The sequence below is a fragment of the Ambystoma mexicanum genome, chromosome 10 (genome assembly GCF_040938575.1).
Source record: "Ambystoma mexicanum isolate Mex_15411 chromosome 10, UKY_AmexF1_1, whole genome shotgun sequence".
Classification (NCBI taxonomy): domain Eukaryota; kingdom Metazoa; phylum Chordata; class Amphibia; order Caudata; family Ambystomatidae; genus Ambystoma; species Ambystoma mexicanum.
Window position 1 is genome coordinate 1,442,475,789 of NC_090932.1, and position 21,001 is coordinate 1,442,496,789.

The window sequence follows — 21,001 nt, forward strand, 5'->3', positions numbered from 1 at the left end:
AAATGTGTCTCCTGACAGATTGCACAGCTGACTAAAGGACATTGCGGACATTGCAAACACAACAGCAACAGGCTCCCCACCCGCTCAACCGCAGCTGCTTGGAGAATTAATTTACGTGAGAGGCTTTGTCAGAAAGTGGAACAACCCCAGATTTTGTGGCACTTACGGGGTTATAGTTTCTACTCCCCTCGCCATAAAGGTGAAAGGGCTCCGTTATTGGATACATCTTTCTGATGTACGCAGGGCACCACCAGACAGTATGTAATGACCTAGTGCTTGCTTCCCTACCTCACCTTCAATTATAAAACAGTCAGTATAAGACATTTTGGCCATAGGTCATTCACAAACGCACACAATACGGTATCCAGTGATTCCCTCGAATATAAAGCATCGAATGCAAAAGCCTCGGAAAAAAATTGTTATAGGGAGAATTCTCATTAAATGGCTAATTTCCCTTACCTAGTTAGTCCCTCAGCAGCTTTGCTAGATTTCTGGAGTTTACTTTTTTTCCACTTGGTAAGAGTGTGAGCTTTTCCCCCACTCTTACCTGTGTTTTGCCATGTGTATCTCATATGTTTTTGTGATTGTGGACTCTGGAGCACACCACTTCAGTAGCCCCACTCTTGTTTGTGTTACACAGCACCTTCAGTGCAGTGACACAGGGTTGTCTTTTAGTCTTCCCACCGACTCCATTTCTGGGGCTGACTACTGTCCCCCAGAAAAGGGAAAAGATGCCTTTAACTTTACATAGTCATTTAACCACAGAACTAGTACACCCCATCTTACATGGAGTATTGGAAAGAGTTACTTCTTAGCCCTTTTATCGTGGTATTGTTTTAGGCTATTATATTAGCCTCGAACATAAACCTGCTTGACCAAATACTCTTTCTTTTGGCTCCAGTCGGGTTTATTCACCATTTCTTTTTGTTAAAGTCCTTCTTGTGTTTTACTTTACACGGCAAACCAGGTTTGCCTTCTTTGTTCATTGTCTTTTTGCAGGCTTCTGCCAAGAAGCCCTCCTCTAGGCGCCTGGGTGTCTAGGTGGGCTGAATGTGAGGGAGGGGTGTGGTCACCCCCTGCACAGGGTATCCTAGGAAACCCAAGTCGCACTTTGCCATGATTGGCTGAGGTGGTTGTCCGGGCTGGACAACCCCCCTGCTTCGTGATTGACAGCCAGGCTGTGTGAATGGGGGATTTTCGCATAAAAGGCAGGACTCTTGGGCTGGAAGTCGGAGTCACCACTGGAACTACAAGGAACCGAAGAGAAGCGGAGAAGAAGACGGCTGCTGCAACTACCCCGTCCCGGTGAAGCCCTGCTGCAGTCCTGAGCTATCTAGCCTTCGACGACCAGAGAAGATCCAGTCCGGAGTCTTCTTCCCTTGAGCCTGGTGGGGTCAACCAGCTCCTCTTCCACAGCCAGAGGATCCTCTTCGTGTTCGTAATCGCTGCACCCTGCTGTAGTTGTCCGGATAGCCATCTGAAGAGCCTCTCCTGTTTTTAAGGAGAGCACCTTTTATTCACCGTCGCTGCTGCTGGCTTCATCCCTCTGTGGTGCAGACCCGTCCATACGTCCTTCTTGCCGAAGCTCCAGGAACCGTGGGTCTGCTGGAAACTACTAGGAACAACTGCTGTGGCACCAGCTTCTTCCTTGAATAAGGTACTGTGTTCTGCTTCGAGGAGCTAGGGTGAATTCCTTTTCTCCTCCGCCAAGGCTTGCCTTTGTCTTCCCTCCTTCTTATAACTTTTGCTTCCTCTGTTGACAATATCTAAGTACTCCTGGCAATGTTGAATCTTGAACTGTCCGACTGTGTGATCCTCGACAACAGGAACCCGGTTTCACTTGACACTGGCTCCGGCCTATTGACTCTTGTATTTCTGTCAATGAGTGTTCTCGGATTCTGTCTGCCCTGACAAAAGTATTGCCTATGATTTTTGCCCCCAACACTCTCGGGTTACCTCAGGTGCTAAGTGTGTTTTTGCCCCAGTAACATTTCTTGCCGCGGATACGCGTATCTTTAGTAAGACCGAACTGTCATTACTGTCAAAAAGTGATTGCATATGTATTCCCGGTAACGTCTTTTGTTTCACAACGCCGGTCCGTTAAAACATAGGGTACTTACCTTGAGTTATACTATACCAAGTGAATTGGTTGGTTGTAGTGTATTTTACGTGTGGTTTTGAATTAATACAAGTGTTGTGTTTTATAACAGATGGTTTAAAAATAAATGTACTTATATTTTTTTACCTGAAACCTTGAGTCAGTGTTTGCTTGAGTCACAGTAATTGTGGTCCCTTTGTGTAATCTCTGCTACTGCTCATATACTCTTGAGATAAGCCTGGCTGCTCCGCTACTGCTACCACTTTAACATAATAGTACAGGCTTGTACCAAAGGTGAACTTGTATTACCACTTGTAGTCTTTATTGTGTGTAGTGGTCCCTAAGGGCACTGCACGGGATTCTGCCTAACAAAAATGCATCGAAAAAATTGATTGAGTTTTTTTTAATTAAAATGGGCTTTAAGGGGTAAAAAAAGGGGGTGTAGGGCCCCATTAAAAAAAATGGGGGAAAAAGCATTTTTTCGATGCATTTTTTTTCGAGGCTTTTGCATTTGATGCTTTGGATGTCATGTGTATCACTAGGAACCCACAACGCCAGTATCAAATTGAATTTTATAAAAAAAAATTCTCTCCCTTGCTCTCTTTCTTTCTCCCTCTCTTTCTCCCTTTCTTTCTCTCTTTCCCTTTCTTTTGTGTGCATTATTTTTTCTCTTTCAGAAAGAAGACAATGGAACCAGCATCATTGGAAACATCTGTATATATTAGAATGAATGTCAGCTATGAAACTGTTCGCAAATGTTCATATTGATACATGTGCGGTATGCACTTCAGTGCAGCGCAGTTCACTATTTTGATGTTTTTGTTAGGAATATATTGGGGAGCATCGTTTATGTGGGGAGATCACATAAAAGAGGGAGTAGGGGAGTACATATACAAACACCACGAACAGCACTGTAAATATGTAAAATAATAGTAAGGAGCGTACCAACAGTTACCATACACCGACAAGTACCGCTGCACGTATTAGCAAGAAAATCAGCATACTATTAGAACATTTTTTTTCCATTTATTTTTAGAAGTGTTTTCAATAACATAAGTATTTACAATATTAGTAGTGGAAGTGTTGTTCGTAAACCCATGGGACCACATAAAAGAAAGAAACGACAAGCACGAAGGGCGAAAAATGGTGCATACCACGGCCTAGGCCTTGATGCAATCGAAGACGTACGCCACCCCGAAATGACAAATAGCGGGTACGCAGATATGAGTGTGGTAGGGAGAAAAATGTCAAATGGCAGTTGCTACGTGTGTTCACTCATCCCACACGCATCAGGGGTACCCAAGGTATTAGTACTACAGGAAGTACCAATTATAGAGGCACAGGGCCTGGTTCGTCTTGGGCTATGTAGAGTTAAAGGCACCTTCCAGGCACACAGGGTACAGCTAGAGTTCATCGACCCAGATCCTCTGCAATGTAATGACAACCCGAGAGACATTTATAATGATAATTTAGCATTTATATAGCGCTACGAACCCTCAGGCATCTGAGTGCTGCTTATTATTACCCACAGTGTGTGGTGCTCATTTATCGTCCTCGGAAGGAGGAAAGGCTGAGTTTGGCCTTGTCGGGATTCGAACCTGCATCAACAGGCTCTGCACAGATGTCAAAGCAAGCGCTCTACTCGCTGTGCTATTGGACTGGCATTAAATGCCTGCAGCAGCCATATTTCATCATCAAGGACTTGAGTATATGAACAGCAAGTGACAAGAAACCACACTTGGTTGTCTGGCAGAAGGACTCTTCGAATATGAAGAGAAACTCCTGGCTCGAGTGAAAGCAACCTGTTCACAAATTTGAACAGAGCATATTGCAGAATTGACATTGATTGCGGCGATAGAAAAACCAGTGAAGGTGCACCGAGAAGAAACACATTAACTTTGCTTCCACAGTGAAGGAATTATCTCTATCAGCTCAAATGAAAAGTGCAACAGGACCCTCCTGATCCCAGACCTGAAGAAGGGCACGGAAGCTGTGATTGATTACTATTGGTTCTGTGGCCAATAAGGGTACTTGCACCTCCCACCATCATGGAGGGGCTACTGTTCGCTGGCCACGCTACACTCAGCACTATTAGTAATCCTAGGAAGACCACCTGCAAGGGGGGCTAATAGCTGGCACGGCCCCAACCGTTTCTCCTATACAAGGAACAGAATCCAGTGCTGCCATCAGAATTCCCGGGGAAAGGGCAGTACGAGAAACTGCAAAGGAAGAAGATTTCATCAAACGATCCAAAGACTCAGCCGCATTGCTTGGGGGAAATCCCTGATGAGTACATTTTGTTCAGCTCGGCACAAACATTCTTTGCCTTGCTCTTGCTAGAGGCAGCAGCTAATTCAAAATGGCTGCAGATCGTATGCTGGGAACTGGTCCAGTTGGCAAATTACATAGAACACAGATTCAATATCATAAAGGTCGAGCTACGTGTCCTAAGGTTGATGACGATGCCGAACAGGTACACCCTTGAAATGTTGATGGCAATGGAAGGAGGCGTTTGCTGAAAAATCGAGGATTCCTGTTGCACGTTTGTGTTCCCAAGGATGCAGGGAACAGTCATTATCCCACATAATTGCAGCGGTATATGTTCTGGGAGTCTGCATGAAGAAAGAAGGTGGAATACAAGGAAATTATTGGTTCGATGTTGCATTCGATTGTGCCCCGTTCTGGTTAGGAGCCGTTGTGAAGATGCTGGTACCTGAATTATGTTCATCTTGGTAATCTTCTGCACCTGCCAAATGGGCCTCTGGTGTTGTGCCAAACTGTGCCTACTAGCGCAATGATGATGGTGTCAATTGGGGTTTCAAAAGTACCTCACAATACAAAAGATAGTGAGATACAGACTGGCCATGCCATTCCTCACATGATTCCTAGTCCCTATGGAGACGAAGTGGACCACTTATATCACACCACTATGGTTCTGACCCTGAGAACTATGAGGACGTTTGGGTGGATCTGGCAGGTGATGGGGGATGTATCTATATGATATGCACACCTGAAGAATATGGCCGATCAGGAGTAAGTCTGTGATCCATGTGCAGGGCGTGGATACCAATAAAGGGGACCCCACCATATGAAGAGGCAGTAAAAAGGGAGAATGAGCACATGCGTGGGGGGGAGTTTTGCTGTAGAAGTACCGAAAGGGGGGAATGTTGGGAAGGGAATGCCCCACTCCCCTAGGCGCTTTAGGGTGAGGCGAGCCCATTGGAAGACCTGTGATACACCAGGGAGGGGCGTCCTAAGGGCCCCCACACAATCATAATATTATGAAAAATGTAGATGTTAGACTTGGAGCGTACATACAAGCAGATGCCATTTTTAGCCAGAATCGAAGAATGGGGCTTGCACGGCCATGCGTATTAATTGATGTGGTATACATAGGCCATGAGGCTGAAGGGGAAATCTGAACAGGCCCAAGCACTAATATGAGAGGCCCATGGTGCTAACTTCCACAGAAACCCCCCTTTGCTCTAAAACTGTTGCCTTGTTTTATCCAGAGAAAGAATGTACCCTGCAAGGTCACGAGACAGTGCTAGGCGCCTTGCTGCACGTGTTATCACAAACAGGCCAAAGCAGGCCTTCGACGCCCACCCAGGCCACTACAGGTTATAACTGCTTGTTAGGAAAGATTTCCCTTAGGTGCAATATTCCCTCCATTTATACACCCCCACCTTTTTGCTTTTGTTTGGCTTAACTAACCTTAACTAACTAACCTGACTTTTTCCAGTGGAGCACAGCCTTCTGCTGCACTCCCGGGCTTTTGCTCATCTGTTATAGGGAAACTGGCACATGCTTCAGGCTGTTAGTACTGGGAAACTATGTGATCCCTTAGTCTTTGACTATGATGCAATTTCTTGCTAACTTTGTATCTATGTGCCAAGTACCTTACAGTACCGCGCATAGGGATCCTTTTGTTTTATGGCCCTAGCCACCCTCTAAGGATTTTTTGGTGATAGTACAAGTGTGCCTAAAATGTATTGGTGGCAGCAGGTAACATATTTTTAATTCTTTTTAATGAACTAAAACGTGTTTACCGCGTTTGGCTCAAGACTGTGGCCAGTGGCGAAAAAATGTCCGTGGCATGCAGTCTTTTGTTCTGTCCTTTGGCAATTTTGTCCCTTTGCCTCCCCCCTGGTCGAGTGAGCCGGGTATTCCGTATTTGGGCATACAGGCTCCTGCGAAAACCGCATCTTTCTTGGGCTCCTGCATCTTACGTGTGCTAGTGCCCAGGAAGAGGGTTGGGACTGGCTACTCCCAGTCCACACTACTGGTACCAGTATGTCTGGTATGCTTGAATGAATGGAACCACTGTGGGCCATGATTGGTCCATGCCTGGCGTGAATGCAAGAGAGCAGATCTTCCATTGGCTATCCAAGATTTGAGCGCAAAACAGATCTCGAATAAGAGAAGGGACTCTGCATCCGTTCCAGGTCGATCAAACGAAGCTCACACCAAACTACAGACCAGCCAAATATCCCGAAACAGAAGAGCAGACCTGTGGAACTTGCTGAGACGTGCTGGAACGTTTGGCACCCTGACCCTACTGTTGTCCCTTATTGTCTTGGAAGTTGCCCTGCTGTGGTGACGGTCATTGTAGGAGCCTTTAATACCTGCCCTTCTGTGCCCTGAGATGTACTGCACTGGAATTGTCCTCTTTTCTTCGAGAGCTGAGAAAAAGCTACTGTGACAATCGTCTTTCCTGCAGCCGCTGAGCCGCAGCGACCTGCAACTGCAGGGATTAAACCTACAAGTGATCTGGACTAGACTGGAAAAGTTTGGCCTGGACTGTGTTGATGGTCGGTGAGTACTTGCATCACTTACTGTTGGCCCCCTGGCATAGCCATTGTTCTTACGTACGAGAATCCCTGAAAAGATACTCAACATAGCTAGGATAGCCTGCGCTCCCTAGCTATTCCTAAAACTTGAATGTCGCTATACCTGCAAGTGGTAGACCCTCCTCAAATAATAGGGCAATGTTCTTCATCGCCTCAAGCCCCTTCCTGAACTGCTACAGCTCCCTGAAGAGGACCCGCTTTCGCTTTTATGCATGCCCACGCATTTTTAATGCACTGCCATACTTTGGAGCACAAGGCACCCCACTTCGTAGGGCTGGACTACATGAGTTGGGGATCAACTCTGAAGAACTGCCTAATGCAATATTTGTTTTAACTTACCTCTTCAGTGCAGGTTGTGGTTGTGTTCTCCTCCCTATCCACATTAGGAAAAACACCTTTGTATATATGTTAAATAGTTTAAGGCATGTGTGGTAACTGTTTATTATTACTATGGTTTATTTGTGTTTAGTTATAAGGCCTATAAAAAAATTATTTTCATTAAACACTTGTCTAAGAGTATTCTGTGAAGTTTTACTGTGTGCGTTCATTGTGTGCTTCCTATCACTCTCACTCCTCCCGAGACTTAGGCCCTGATTCATGGATTATTTGCGCCAAAATAAACGGGATTTGTGAGCCATTCTGCCCGCAAATCCCCATTTATTAAACAGGGATTTGCTGGCAGAATGGCGCACAAATCCCATTTATTTCGGTGCAATTAATCCATGAATCAAGGCCTAAGTCTTGACCGCCTGCCAAGCTACTGTAGATTGGTCTAGTATGTCCAGAAGGTGCCCCTGTTCCACTAAGTAGGGTGGCCTCCTAAACCTCTGCCCAGCAGGTTAGAGTTTAGAAATCCATCTTAACAAATTGGTGTACAGTGGTGGGATAAGATCGGAGGTCCCAGTGTTACGCACTGGGGAAATATCCAGATTACACTTACACAAGAAACACAGTGACCTTAGTTTAAAACAATCAGCCATAAAAGATCTAAGAGAATGGTCATCACCCTACCTTTTTTTTTATAATGATATGATTTGTAATGCAAGGTACAGGGAGGGATACATAATAGTTCAAAAGCGAGGGTGGAAGCCTTGGAAGCCCGAAGACGCTAGTGGGATGAGTGAAATGTGTGTGGGCCAGAGTGATCTCGAGACTCCCCCTGTACCAGCCTATGCTCATGTCAGGTGCCCTGTATAATGATAGAGTAGCACTGTTAGGACTTGTGTCTAATTGATTACTCAACCTTGGTACCCTGGAGACGATCAGCCCAACTTACCCCACGTGACGGAAGATTGACGGACGAGGCTGGGACCTATGGCCTGTCATCCCCTATGGAGTAGGCCGGCCATGTATAGGGTCGCACCAACCAGCCGCGCAGGTTTTTTACTGTATATGAATGACGCAGTGTCTCCTTTTAAGCTTCTGCGTGCACCCTTTTTTCTCAGAACGTTCCTGGGCAGCAGAGTTCTGTGCTGGCACACCTAGTTTTGTAGAAATAACACTTGTTATCCTTGCAAGAGTTTCTTGGCCTTTTTCCCCTAACTGGTTGTATTTTTTCTGGTGTGAGCGTTTAGGGGCGTGCCTTCAAGCGCCATCATTCTGATCTTTGGCCCCTCTTTGTATTTCCTGTGCTTGCTTTTCTTCCATCCTTTCGTCTTCAGGTGATTCCTGCACCCCTTTGTTATCCTTCACTTCACTGTACCCACTGGCACCTTCTTTGGCTTTCTCTTCTATCACCTTGTTGTGCCCCTGGTACCTTCCTTTTCCTTATCGTACTTATTGCACACATGTTTCCCTCTTGCACCTTTCCTTTACTTTCAGGTGACTCGCACCCTTCTTTATGCCTTTGCTTGAAACAGTACAGGCTTCCTTTTTGCTGAGGGAATGCTTGTGTTTCAAGTATTTCTTCTTCTTCTTTATTACATGGGTCCCAGACCCCTTTAACTTGCTCATATAGGTAGGTTCCATACCCCTTTGACTTTTTCATATAACTTGGCTTCTCACTAAAAGTCCTACAATACCCCTCTCCCTATGGACAATAGTGGACTTTTAAGTTCACAAAAGAATTCATACATTTCTACTCTTTCTTTCGCTTTCCGCTCCGTGTCTCTTTTCATAAAACTGTCTTTCTGCCTGACCACTCCAGCTAGTCGCACGCTCCTGAGTTTCTCTTGCTTACTTGTGTGAAACTCGCCAAATAGCGTTGCTCTGGCGAACAGTCTCTCTGGGTTCCATGGGATCGAGGTCAGGGTCTCACCACCTGCCCCTCAGACCACCTTGGGACAGACACACGTCGCAAGGGAACAAGGACTCTTCTGCACCCAGCCAGCATGACATGAGCTGCCTCGCTCCGGCTTCCTGGAGACACTGCTCCCTAGCCATGTTGCAGCCCCTCACAAGCACCAGGCCAGTGTCTCGGCATGTTGCTGTCATTCAGATCCTCCAGGCTTCTTTCCTCACAGCCCCCTGCTCCTTGGCTTCTCAGCTCCAGTTAGGATTTACAGTTCGCTCCGCTTTCCTGTCAAAATCAGGCTTGGGACTGAGAAGGGATCCACTGCTGTACTCAGCCAGGCAGCCTTCCTTCTTCTCTCTCAATTGCTTCTCTCCCTGTTCTCTCAGCAGTCTCCTTTTATACACCTGTATTGTATCAATGGGCTGCAGGTGTGGGGTCAGGGCTGGGTTTGCCTGACCTCCAATACTTCAATTAACAGGACATGCCTGTCCTTCGGTCCTGAAAAGATTCAAGTGGAGTGAGGTGTGAGTGGTCCATGTTAAATGCCTGACGCTGCCTGTGTCATGGTAGTAGGTGGCAGTCTTCCCTCTGTTTCTTAAGGTGTTTCTCATAGGTAATCCTCACTACTCTGGGTTGCCTTTTCTTCTTCCTAGTATTAGTGAGAAATGGGGAGGGGGAGATGAAATGGGGTTGGAAATGTCCCATGAAGGGTGAGGAAGGGGTTTCTGTTGGAAAATGGGGAGAGGGGGAATACCATGTCTCGCCCTTGGGCATACTCTTCCCAGTCTCTCGTGACCCTCCACTCAGGTGATCGTCCCTTGTTTGTCCACTCCCAGGGTCGGGATCCAAAAACAATGGTCCTTCCCTGGCCACCTGAATGGAAGACCCCAGGGGAGTAGGTGGGTTTCTCACAGCTAGTAAAGCTGGTGGTGCCTGGGTATCTTACAACCTGCTAAAGGTATAGGGGTGAAATTATAGTAACTCAAAAGTGGGAAAATATTTATAGTGTACATATTTTATATAAACACGCAGAACAATGTTACACTATTTGACAAACCAGCAAATTAATTCTGTGAATTATTCATATTTCACTCAATGAAGGGCCAATTGATATCTGATGTGAAATGTGGATTGTTGACCATTAACAATTGCACACTCATTGTCATTTTTGAATTTATATTTTTTGTCAGCCCTCTCCAAAAAGGGCACTCAGTGCCTCTACAGTTTCATAGAACATAAACCCCACACGTTTGGTGTCATGTCATCTACACGTTATCAAAAATAGCAACATGGTGCTGTTCAATGGCCGGATATCACACACTGTAGAGGACAGTGGGAGGTACATATGCATGCACATTACACACACACATGTAGTGTTCCTTTTTGCGCTGGGGAGGATTGTGCAACACTGCTCACATATTGTGCTAAGAAAGTCCTCCACATTAGCATACGTAGAGACTGAGTGAGAGCTACATCAAGGGGAGATGCACATCACCTTTTAGTGTGTGTCATACTGAACCTAGTCTTTTTCATAAATCACAGAATGTCTTATCCCAGAGGCCATGTTCACTGGCTGTTTTATGGAGAACTATAATCTGCTTTATCCATTTCTTTTCAATTGTTCTCCTGTAAAATTTAAAGCAAACCTTGAATTTAACAGCTTTTGTGTTGCACAAACAGATGTGTACTTGGATGCCCCTGCTTTCAGCCATTGCGTCTCTTTATAAAATACTAGTTAAATGAAAGATCTGATTCCTCATTTATTTATTAATCACCCCTACAGTAGCATATATTCGAGGATCTGGTTATCTGACATGCTCACTTCATCAGTTAAGCCCATGGTGTTGATACTGTGATGAACCAGGAATGAGAGGTGGACACAGAGGACTTGTGGACTTTGCCATAAACATTTATTAAACGAAAATGGGGTTGTAAAATGCATCACTGCCCCTAACCTAAGAGGTTTTTCCCTACCTCAACCAAATACTAAGGGCCCGTCATGTGTCAAGATGTCCAAAGCAAAACTGTCCTCTGTCCGAAATCCTATCCTAGCCCTCACATTCTAAAAGTAACTCTAAGGTGCTTAGGGACACGTCTCCAACTTGCAAAGGGCACAAATGTTCAAGTTTAACAAAAAGGCGTGAATCCAGCAAAAGTTCCAAATGAATAATGTTCACAGTTCCTACGAATCACCCACTTCCCAAGGTTTCTTTTCACCAAAACAAAAAGGTTCAAAAGGATAACCAAGTAGCTCAAGGGGATAGCTCTCCTCCTCTTGATGTTGCAACTTATTCCAGGGGAAATGTCTCCCTTCCTCAAGTCCTTCTCACATTCAGCGTAATCCAAAAATCCTAAGGGCATGTATCTTCCTTGGGATTCTCTATCTCACACAACAGCAAAACCTTGTATACTCCCCTGCCAGGTTCTTTCATATATTTCCTTGATACAATTTGGGTGCGGGTCCCAGAATTGCAAAACACCTGGTATGCTCTCCTGCCAGGTTTCTTTTCACATTGACTGTAGTTCACTTCACCCACTTGGCTTTGCCTGCTATTCTGTCCTGCCAGGGCTTTCTTTCAACATTTATTTCATTTCATTCTTTTCTGCCACACTGTTTTATTTTATAATGTGGCTATGGGCCCAGATCCTTTTCCATGGGCGTACACACTATTTTCCTCACGTGTATTTTATAACATGGCAATGGGTTGCAAACCCTTTTCCATTGACTTTTTAGGTTATAGTCAAATGTCCCTGGGGCCCTGTTATATTGCTCAGGCCTACCCAGCTCTTATACTGTGTTTCTTTCTGTAAACTGTACCCTCTCCAAGGTGCCCCGGCTGCTCCGTCCCTCTCAGCGGGCTCACCAGTAGCTTCGGGGTCCTTTTGTGTCTCTCGTCGGTCTGCAGCTTGTCGTCAGGTCTGCGGATTGCTTTGTTCGCTCGCCGGCCTCCACCACGCCCTGGCCACCCCTTGGCGGCTTCTCCTCTTCTCTGCGTCTCAGTGGCAGCACTTCAACTCGTGAGCTTCTCCGTACATTGTTCTCCGGCCTCCCACGCCTTGGCAAGACCGCCTGCTTCTTAAAGTTGCTCCGACCAGCGTCGGAAGCAGAGAACCTCCTGCGCTGCCATCCGCTGCACTCCTCGTCTCTCTCTTTGTACCAGAGCTGGGTAAGAAGACGAACTCCATGCTTTTTTCCCGGCATGGTTTTAAACCATGTCAGGCCAATCGCCTTCTTCCAGCTACTAGACTGCTGGTGTTGGTTCACATTAGGAGTAATCATCATTGCTCCTTGCCTCTTCCTCTTCTCAGTTCTTGTTCCTTTATTGATTTGCTGATATTGAGGAATACTGTCAGTAAGATTGTCAAGTTGTTGAAGAGGATGATAGCAGTATGCCATTAGGGCATGAGGGATGGAAGGAATATCCCCAAAAGGGAAAGGGGGGATATTGTGTCTCACCTGATGTCATTTCATCCCCTGAGTTTGCCTTGCCCCATGTGATCCTCCCTCAAATAGCCTCTCCCAGGGTCAGGATCAAGTAGCTGCTGCTGTCCCCTGGCCACATGAGGAGAGGCAACGTCCAGGAAAGGAGTGATGGCATCAACAGATTCATCACAATACCCTCTGGCACAAATGGTTTCTTGAACCTGAGCCTGGCACAGGGGTTATAGTATTGTACTATAAATGACTATACATTACTTTTGATTTAGATTATTCACGTGCGTAGTAACAGTGAGCTACTGCCTTAGACGGATTTCAGGTTATGTTAACTTTGTTAAAAATACATTGTATATGCATAGGCACTGATCAGAATAAAGTTGTAATATATACATATTTCACACTTAAGATTGTCCTTTTTATTTTCCAGGTGGTTCTTTCCGTCATTTCCTTTGGCAAGTCTGCAAGGAATTACAGAGTACTTCACTCTCACTACTCCTGCTGTGTCCCAGTTCTGCTGCTAATAAGAATAAGGTGCATGCCCTTTTGTAAATTATTGTAATATGGCCTCTGTTTGACTTAAGAGCATGACAAATAATAGTGCTGTTGCAGTAATTATCTTTTTACAAGTTTCAAGTCTGCATAATATTTTGAATGAACACTAGAGTAGAAAGAAATGAACATGTCCTTATTGATTATTTAATGGTAACAGCTTCTCTGCACTGTTTGTCTGGTCACTTTAAATGTTTTGATCGTTCTATTCATTTTTATCAATAAATGGGATATTTACATTGTTTAGTTTCAATGTACAACTTTCATGCTTCAATTATGCTGTTGAGCACTGTGGCACCAACTCTTGTTAATTGCACTATTTCCTCAAAATTGTATGTCTCGGACAGTGGGACAAAAAAATAAGTTACTACCTATGCAGAAATGAAGTCTGCAAACATTTAAAATGCCATATCAGTCAAAATTAAATATTTCTCTATTGCACAGCCCATCACACTGCGAATGTGACACAAGGCTATGCGATACAAAATATCAATAGAATTGGAAAAAGAGGAGGTGGTACTGCCGCTATTGTGAGAGCACCATTGAAACTATCACATTTTCAACCCGTAGACTGGGATGATGACACCCAGACTGGGCAAGCCTGTATTCAGTGCACTCCAAACAGAACTATAAAAATTCTGTTTGGCTATCGACCACTGTGCCCAGCACAGGCTTTTCTGGATAATTTAGAATTATTCTTGGCAGACACGGGGAGTAAGCATAATGAGTTGCTATGTTTGGGGGATTTCAATATATGGGTTGAGGATATGACATCTACAGATGGTAGAGAAGTAAGGGGGATTTTGGATGCACATGCTTTCGAACTTCTAGTATCATCTTCCTCACATTACCAGGGTCATTGTCTTGATGTCCTGATATATCGAGGGGAGATAATTAATTTTCTAGCGACAATTCCAGTATCATGGACGGATCACTATGCCAGAGTATTTGAACTGATATTGCCTAAGAAAACCCTGGAGTGGCATACAAATAATTGGATTCATCAGTCCCATAACCCGAAAGATTCACTGAAGATTTCGGGGCAGGCTCTGAAGCATGCTCTAGCACAGATTGATGATGCCCTCTCATGTAAAAGAGTTTTTTTAATAAGGGGACTGAGATCATGGCCAGGCTATGCCACGAACAGGCCCCTCTTCAACAAAGAAAAGTCAAGAAGTCTTCTAGCCCATGGTTCTCACCAGGTTTGGCTAAAAGAAGGGCACAGTTGAGATCTTTAGTGAAAGAATGGAGAAAGAAACGCACAGAAATCAGCTTAGAGCTGGTTAAGAGTAGCCCAACGGAATATGGAAAGGCGATCTTTGAGGCCGAATCCAAATTCACAATAGGGAAAATTGACAGTTATTAATAGGCCACGGGAATTGTATACAGTGATCTCCCAGTTAGCGAACCCTAGTTGTGCGTCCGTAGCGCCAGAATCGTCGCACGCGGAAGCGGATGCTTTTAATAATTATTTCATAAATAATATAGATATATATATAGATATATATTTCATAAATAAAATAGAGCAAGGAAAGATCATGGAAATTAAATAGTTAGATTTTCAAGAGGATCCGGAGATAAGAGGTGATCAGCTCAGAATGTACAGAGACTCAGATTGACGTAGAGCGGGATGTAGTCCCCGATGTAGATGCTGGGGTGGGTCAGAAGTTATTTGCGTTTACTGACGTATCAGAGGAGAGGATGTGTTCTCTGCTTTGAAGGCAACTAATGATGTACTCTTTGCCATTCCTTCATCTGTAGCTAAACGAGTAGCCCCAGATATGACCCCATTTATTACAAAGTTTGCTAATAAATCTCTTACATGAGGCATAGTACCACAGATTCTGAAGAAACCAGGATTTGGTCTGGTGGAGGCAAGAGACCAATCTTATGGTGGGCAGACCGTTCAGACAGCAACTACCTACTTAAAGCATCACAACAAACTCCTCGCTGGACGGGTGGGGAGCCACCCTGGGCGACCATAGTGTACATGTTCTGTGAACATGGGAGAACCGGAAGAGTCACATTAACTTGATCGAGCTAACCGCATACAGCTGGCTCTCGGGGCGTTCCTACCAGTAATCAAGTACAGTTTGGTTTGCATTCAGACAGACAGGTCCATTTGCATGTACTACATTGTTAGGGAAAATTCTCTGTTTAGGCTCAATTTCCTAACCTAGTGAGTAACCCAGCAGCTTTGCTGGATTTCTGGAGTTTGTTTTTTTCTCCTGCCAAGAGTGAGGCTCTTTTCCTCACACTCTTGGACATGATTTGAGGGGTTCCTTTGACTGTTAATGTGTTTTATGGGCTATGGGGTCTTTTACTCCATAGGGTCTCATGTGTTTTTACTGTGTGTTACACAGAACCCTCAGTGCAGTGACACAGGGGTGTCATAGTGTTACCCCACCATAGACTCCATACCCTGGGACTGACTACTGTCTCCCAGGGTATGTAAAGTCACCATTGGCTTTACTATTCCCAAATTACGAACAGAAACCAGTACAAACCATCATATTGTGGACGTACTGGTCGTGGCAATTCGATTGCCCCAGGGTCTGTTATTCGAGGGGGCACGTCTCCGTCCCCCCTGATCGAGTTTTTAAATGGCGTTTGTGTTCTCTTCTGTGACTCCAACCCAAGTCGAGCCCTTTGTTCCACTTTTTGGCGGGCTTCTCCACAGAAGCCTCCAAAAGTGGTGCAACTCTGTCTGGGTACCACAGGGGGTGTGGGAGGGGGTTTAGGCACCCTGGATTGAGTTGCCGTGGCAACTCAAGTCGCACTTTTGTGCCGGCTCACCACTTAGCATGTTTGATTGACAGCTAGGCTGAATGAATGGGGGTTTCTTGCATAAAAGCAGGGCTTTTGGGACTGGAACTTCAGAAGTCGCCACAGGAGAAGAGGGAGAAGCTGAGCCGACCTGCAACAACGACACCACCGGTGGAGCCCTGCTGAACCGTCTCACCACTTCCCGACGACAGAGGAGATCTTCTTGCCGGAGAGTCTCTTCCCCTTGAGCTGGTGGGGACAACCAGTTCGCTTTCCTTTTCGCCTACCAGGACGTCTAGTGGTCAAATTGCCCGTGCCAAGCACTCCGGCAACCGGATATCCACTTACCACTGAACCGCGAAAGATAGGACCGCTCCTTTTAATCGAGAAACTCTGCGGCTGGTTTCTTCCCTGGCAGCACAACGACCTCCTGCTTTCCTACCCGACGAGACCTTCTCTTCTGCCGGACGAAGCACCGACTCGCAACCGCTGCCAGGTACAACTGCCCCTGCTGTTAGGGAGAATTCTCTGTATGGCTAATTTCCCAAACCTAGTGAGTCCCCCAGCAGCTTTGCTGGATTTTTTGGGGTTTATTTTTTTCTCTCCTGCTAAGAGTGAGATTCTTTTGCTCCCACTCTTAGACATGATTTGAGGTGTTCCTTTCACTTCCATGTGTTTTATGGGCTATGGGATATTTTACTCCATAGGGTCTCATGTGTTTTTTTATGTGGGTTACACAGCACCTGCCGTGCCGTAACCCAGGGGTGTCGTAGCGACCCCCCAACATAGACTCCATACCCTGTGACTGAGACATGTAAAGTCACCATTGGCTTTACTAGTCCCAAATTATGAACAGAAACCAATACAAACCATCATATTGTGGACGTACTGGTCGGGGCAATTCAATTGCCCCGGGGTCTGTTGTTCGAGGGGGCACGTCACCGTCCCCCCTGATCGAGTTTTGGCTGGTGGCAGTGGATACTACTTTTTATATTCGACCGCAAATATATCTCTATGGGATTTTCCCATTGTTCGAGGCTACCAACTTTAATTATTTAATTCTTATAGCCTCGGACATACCGCCGGTTTATTTATTTAATATTAATTCACCGGTGATATTTTTTGCCAGAACCCGATTCTAAAATGGCGTTTGTGTTCTCTTCTGTGACTCCAACCCGAGTCGAGCCCTTTGTTCCACGTTTTGGCGGGCTTCTCCACAGAAGCCTCCAAAAGTGGTGCCACTCTGTCTGGTCACCACAGGGGGTATCGGAGGGGGTTTAGGCACCCTGGACTGAGTTACCTTGGTAACTCAAGTCGCACTCTTGTGTGATTGGCCCAAGTGGTGAGCCGGCCGGCTCACCACTTAGCATGTTTGATTGACAGCTAGGCTGAGTGAATGGGGGTTTGCTGCATAAAAGCAGGGCTTTGGGGACTGGAACTTCAGAAGTCGCCACAGGACCTAAGAATCCGAGGAGGGAGAAGCTGAGCCGACCTGCAACGACAACACCACCGGTGGAGCCCTGCTGAACCGTCTCACCACTTTTCCTGACGACAGAGGAGATCTCCAGTCCTGAGAATCTTCTTCCTTTGACTGGTGGGGATAACCAGTTTCGCCTTCTTTTCACCTTCCTGGAACCTCTCGTGGCTGCCTTGCCCGTGCCAAGCACCCCGGCAACCGGAATACCACGGTTTACCACTACCGCAAAGAGAAGGGTAGTGCCTTTTAACCAGAGAACTCCGCGGCTGGTTTCTTCCCTGGCAGTGCAACGACCTTCACCTTTGCTCCACGGCGAGACCTCTTCTTCCTCTGGACGAAACACCGACTTGCACCTGCTGCCAGGAATAACTGCCCCGCTGGAGCTTCCTTCACACTTAAGGTACTGTGTCCCGCCTGGCTTCCCTTGCGACAGATCGTTCGGGGTGACAGTAAAGCCTCGACTTTCTAACCTGGGCTGGCCTGGGACAACCTAGCTAATTTTTCCTGACTTTAATTTCATCCTTTTTGTGCGAACTATCTACAAAGACTCTTTGGGCATAACCCCACTGGTGAACCTGGACCCCTTCTGCTTGCTCTCTCCAAGAATGGGCGTTGCAATTGACTTCCTTGCTCTCCAGTAGAACTCTGCCTATCCTGCCTTAGTGTGGTTCTTTGAGAAAGTATTGAAACTTGTGTGCTTCTTAAACTCTGCCTTTTTCCCTCCCTTTCTTTACAACTTTATTAGAGTGTCATCTTATGTTAAGTGCTCACCTCTGTCTGAAAATAAGTGGTGTTTCTCACTAAGACTTGTCTAATAAGTGAATAGGGTTGTATATATATATGATAGTGACTGTGTGCTGAAATTACTTACCTCTTTTTTGCTAGTGTGATTCACAAGTGTGTTTTTAAATAATTATATACTTTTACACCAAAGCTCTGGTCTGCGTTTGTTTGTACTAGTGTGTTTCTGTACCTATTGTGTATACTCTGCATACTGCCTAACTCTTCTTGAGAGAAGTCTGACTGCTCAGCCACAGCTACCAAGTGAATCTGTGTGGTACAGACTGCTACCAAGTGGGTTTACTGCCACCAAACACCTGTAGTCTTAAATCTTTTGCAGTGGTCCCTAAGGGAACTGCACAGGTTTCTGCATAACACCCGCTGGAGTGTTCTCACCATTTCAAGGTACTGTGTCCGCCTGGCCTCCCTTTCTATAGATTGCTACAAGGTGACAGTAAATCCTTAACCTTCTAGACTGGGTTGGCCTCTTGACCATCTAACTGGTCCCTTTCTTTTGGTCCAACTTCTTTCTGAACCTTTTCGAGACTTTTGTGCACTTTTCAACCGTGTGACCTTGGATACATTTCGTTCTGATCTTCTTAAAGTGGATCCGGCTTTCTGAACTCTAACTTCACGGTTTTGATTCTGCATTCCTCTCTTGCTGTGTTATTTTGAAAGTGTTGGGATCTGTTTCAATTTATGCTCTGCCTTTCTCTCCCTTTTAAACCGAATTATTAGAGTGCCATCTGCGTTAAGCGCTCACCGCTGTCTGAAAATAAGTGGTGCTTTACTTAAGACTTGTCTAATATTCTTTTAAGGGAGTGTATATACTTTAGTGACTGTGGTTTTGAACTTGCTTGATATTAGTGCCAGTGTGTTTTCATAGATGTGTTTTTAAATAAATAATTATATATCTTTTACACCAAAGCTCTGGTTAGTGTTTGCTTGTTCTACTGTGTTTACCTGCCCTATTGTGTATGCTCTGTATACTGCCTAACTCTTCTTGAGAGAAGTCTGACTGCTTAGCCACAGCTACCAGGTAAATCTGGGTGGTGCAGACTGCTACCAATTGGGTTTACTGCTAACTCCTGTAGTCCTAAACATTTTGCAGTGGTCCCTAAGAGAACTGCACAGGTTTCTGCCTAACATACATCAACTAGCAAGGGTGCACCAGATTGCCCCCCCCGTGCATGCTGACTATCGAGATCTGGGAATGGGCTATATGGGGGGGTTGCCTTAATCTTCCCTGACTGGGTTCCTACTTCTATCTTACCTACCCAGCTCTACTCTTCCTTTGAAAGCCTAGTTTGCAAGTTGGTCATCTCTCTCCACCCTGAACATTGCCACCATTTACCGACCTCCAGGCGCAACCATCCTGTTCCCGTCTGAATGGGCTGACTTATGCTCTTCCTTACTTTCATCCACATCCAACTTCAGTATCCAAATGGACTCCCCAGGCTATGCATCCATGCTCTTCTCTGACCTCTGCACCTCGCTTTCCATCTCCATTCACCCTGCTGGGCCAACCCACTCAGCCGGACACACTCTGGATTTCCTCATACACTCTGACATCGCTCTCTCCCCCCCTCTAGTCACCCCTCTCTCCTGGTCTGACCATTCTGTCCTCTCATCCCACTTGAGTCCCCTTGGCTCCCTGACCACCTGACCAAATGTCCCACCAAACCTTGTTTGCTAACATGCGCCCGATGAAACGAGTGTCCTTGACTGCCTTTACTTCCACCTTCGTCCCCTCTAACCCCCCATCTCTGACTCTGCCCTCAGCAACCTCCGCCTTATGAGGATCCACCTGAAACCTGCATCTAAGTGTAACACCTGGTACGATACCGAACCTGCGGCCCTGATACAGAAGTGCAGGGCAGCAAAACAGAAGTGGCAGGCTCATCCTCTGACAAACTGTCATGCCGCCTGATCCAAAGGCAATACAGACACTCCATCCGTGCCAAGAAAAAAGCCCACATTCAGGCACGGGTCTCCGGTGCATCCAAGAACACGGCTCAACTTTCCAAGATCTGCAGGGAACTAGCCAACCCCTCCTTAGTGTCCTCCTCCACTTCTCCCTCCCAGGCCCTCTGCAATGCATTGGCCTCACACTTTGCCTCCAAAACCCAGGACGTCCTTACCACCCTTGCTACTCTCCCTCATAACATGTCCCACACACCCTCACCTCCATCCCTCCTCTATCCTCCTCCTCCTCCTTCGCCCCTGTCACACCTGAAGAAGTTACCAGAGTTGTCCGCTCCATGAAGGCCTCTTCTAAGCAGGTTTCCCCCTGGTCATCCAGGACCATAAAGTATAACCTTGGCTCTCTTGCCCCTGCTCTCGCTGATTTCTGCAATCACTCATTTGGCACAGGATCTTTCCCCTCCTCCCTTAAGCACTCCCTTGTGTGCCCACTTCTGAAAAAACCTTCATCAGATCCTACCTGCCCAACCAACTAACGCCCTATTTCCATCACCCCCTTCCTGGGAAACTGCTTGGTTTTGCCCCAACTCAACTCACACACTGAACTTGTTGGTGGTCTCCACGACCATCAATCTGGATTCCAAGCATCCAGAGAGAAGGAAACTGCTCTTCTCAACACCCGTGAAGAAATGCTTGCATCTTAAGACTCCAACTCCCCAGCTTTCCTTATCCTTCAGGATCTCTCCTCTGCCTTTGACAAAGTCCATCCTCATACAAAGGCTCCACAATACTCTTGGTATCTCGGAACGGGCACTGGACTGGCTGACATCCTTCCTTACTGACTGCTCTTCCCAAGTCATCCTGGGCACTTTATCCTCTCCTATTT

The 21,001-nt window shown here is 46.0% G+C and overlaps 1 protein-coding gene across 8 annotated transcripts in view; it reads left to right on the forward strand.

Moving 5' to 3' along the window:
• The window catches only part of HECTD4 (HECT domain E3 ubiquitin protein ligase 4), a 4,298,785-nt gene that overhangs the window by 4,088,557 nt on the left and 189,227 nt on the right, over positions 1-21,001 (forward strand). For all 8 annotated transcript variants that reach the window (XM_069619495.1, XM_069619492.1, XM_069619493.1 and 5 more), the window contains one exon: positions 13,048-13,151. In XM_069619495.1, the coding sequence (XP_069475596.1) occupies positions 13,048-13,151 (104 nt within the window). The remainder of the gene's footprint in view (positions 1-13,047; positions 13,152-21,001) is intronic.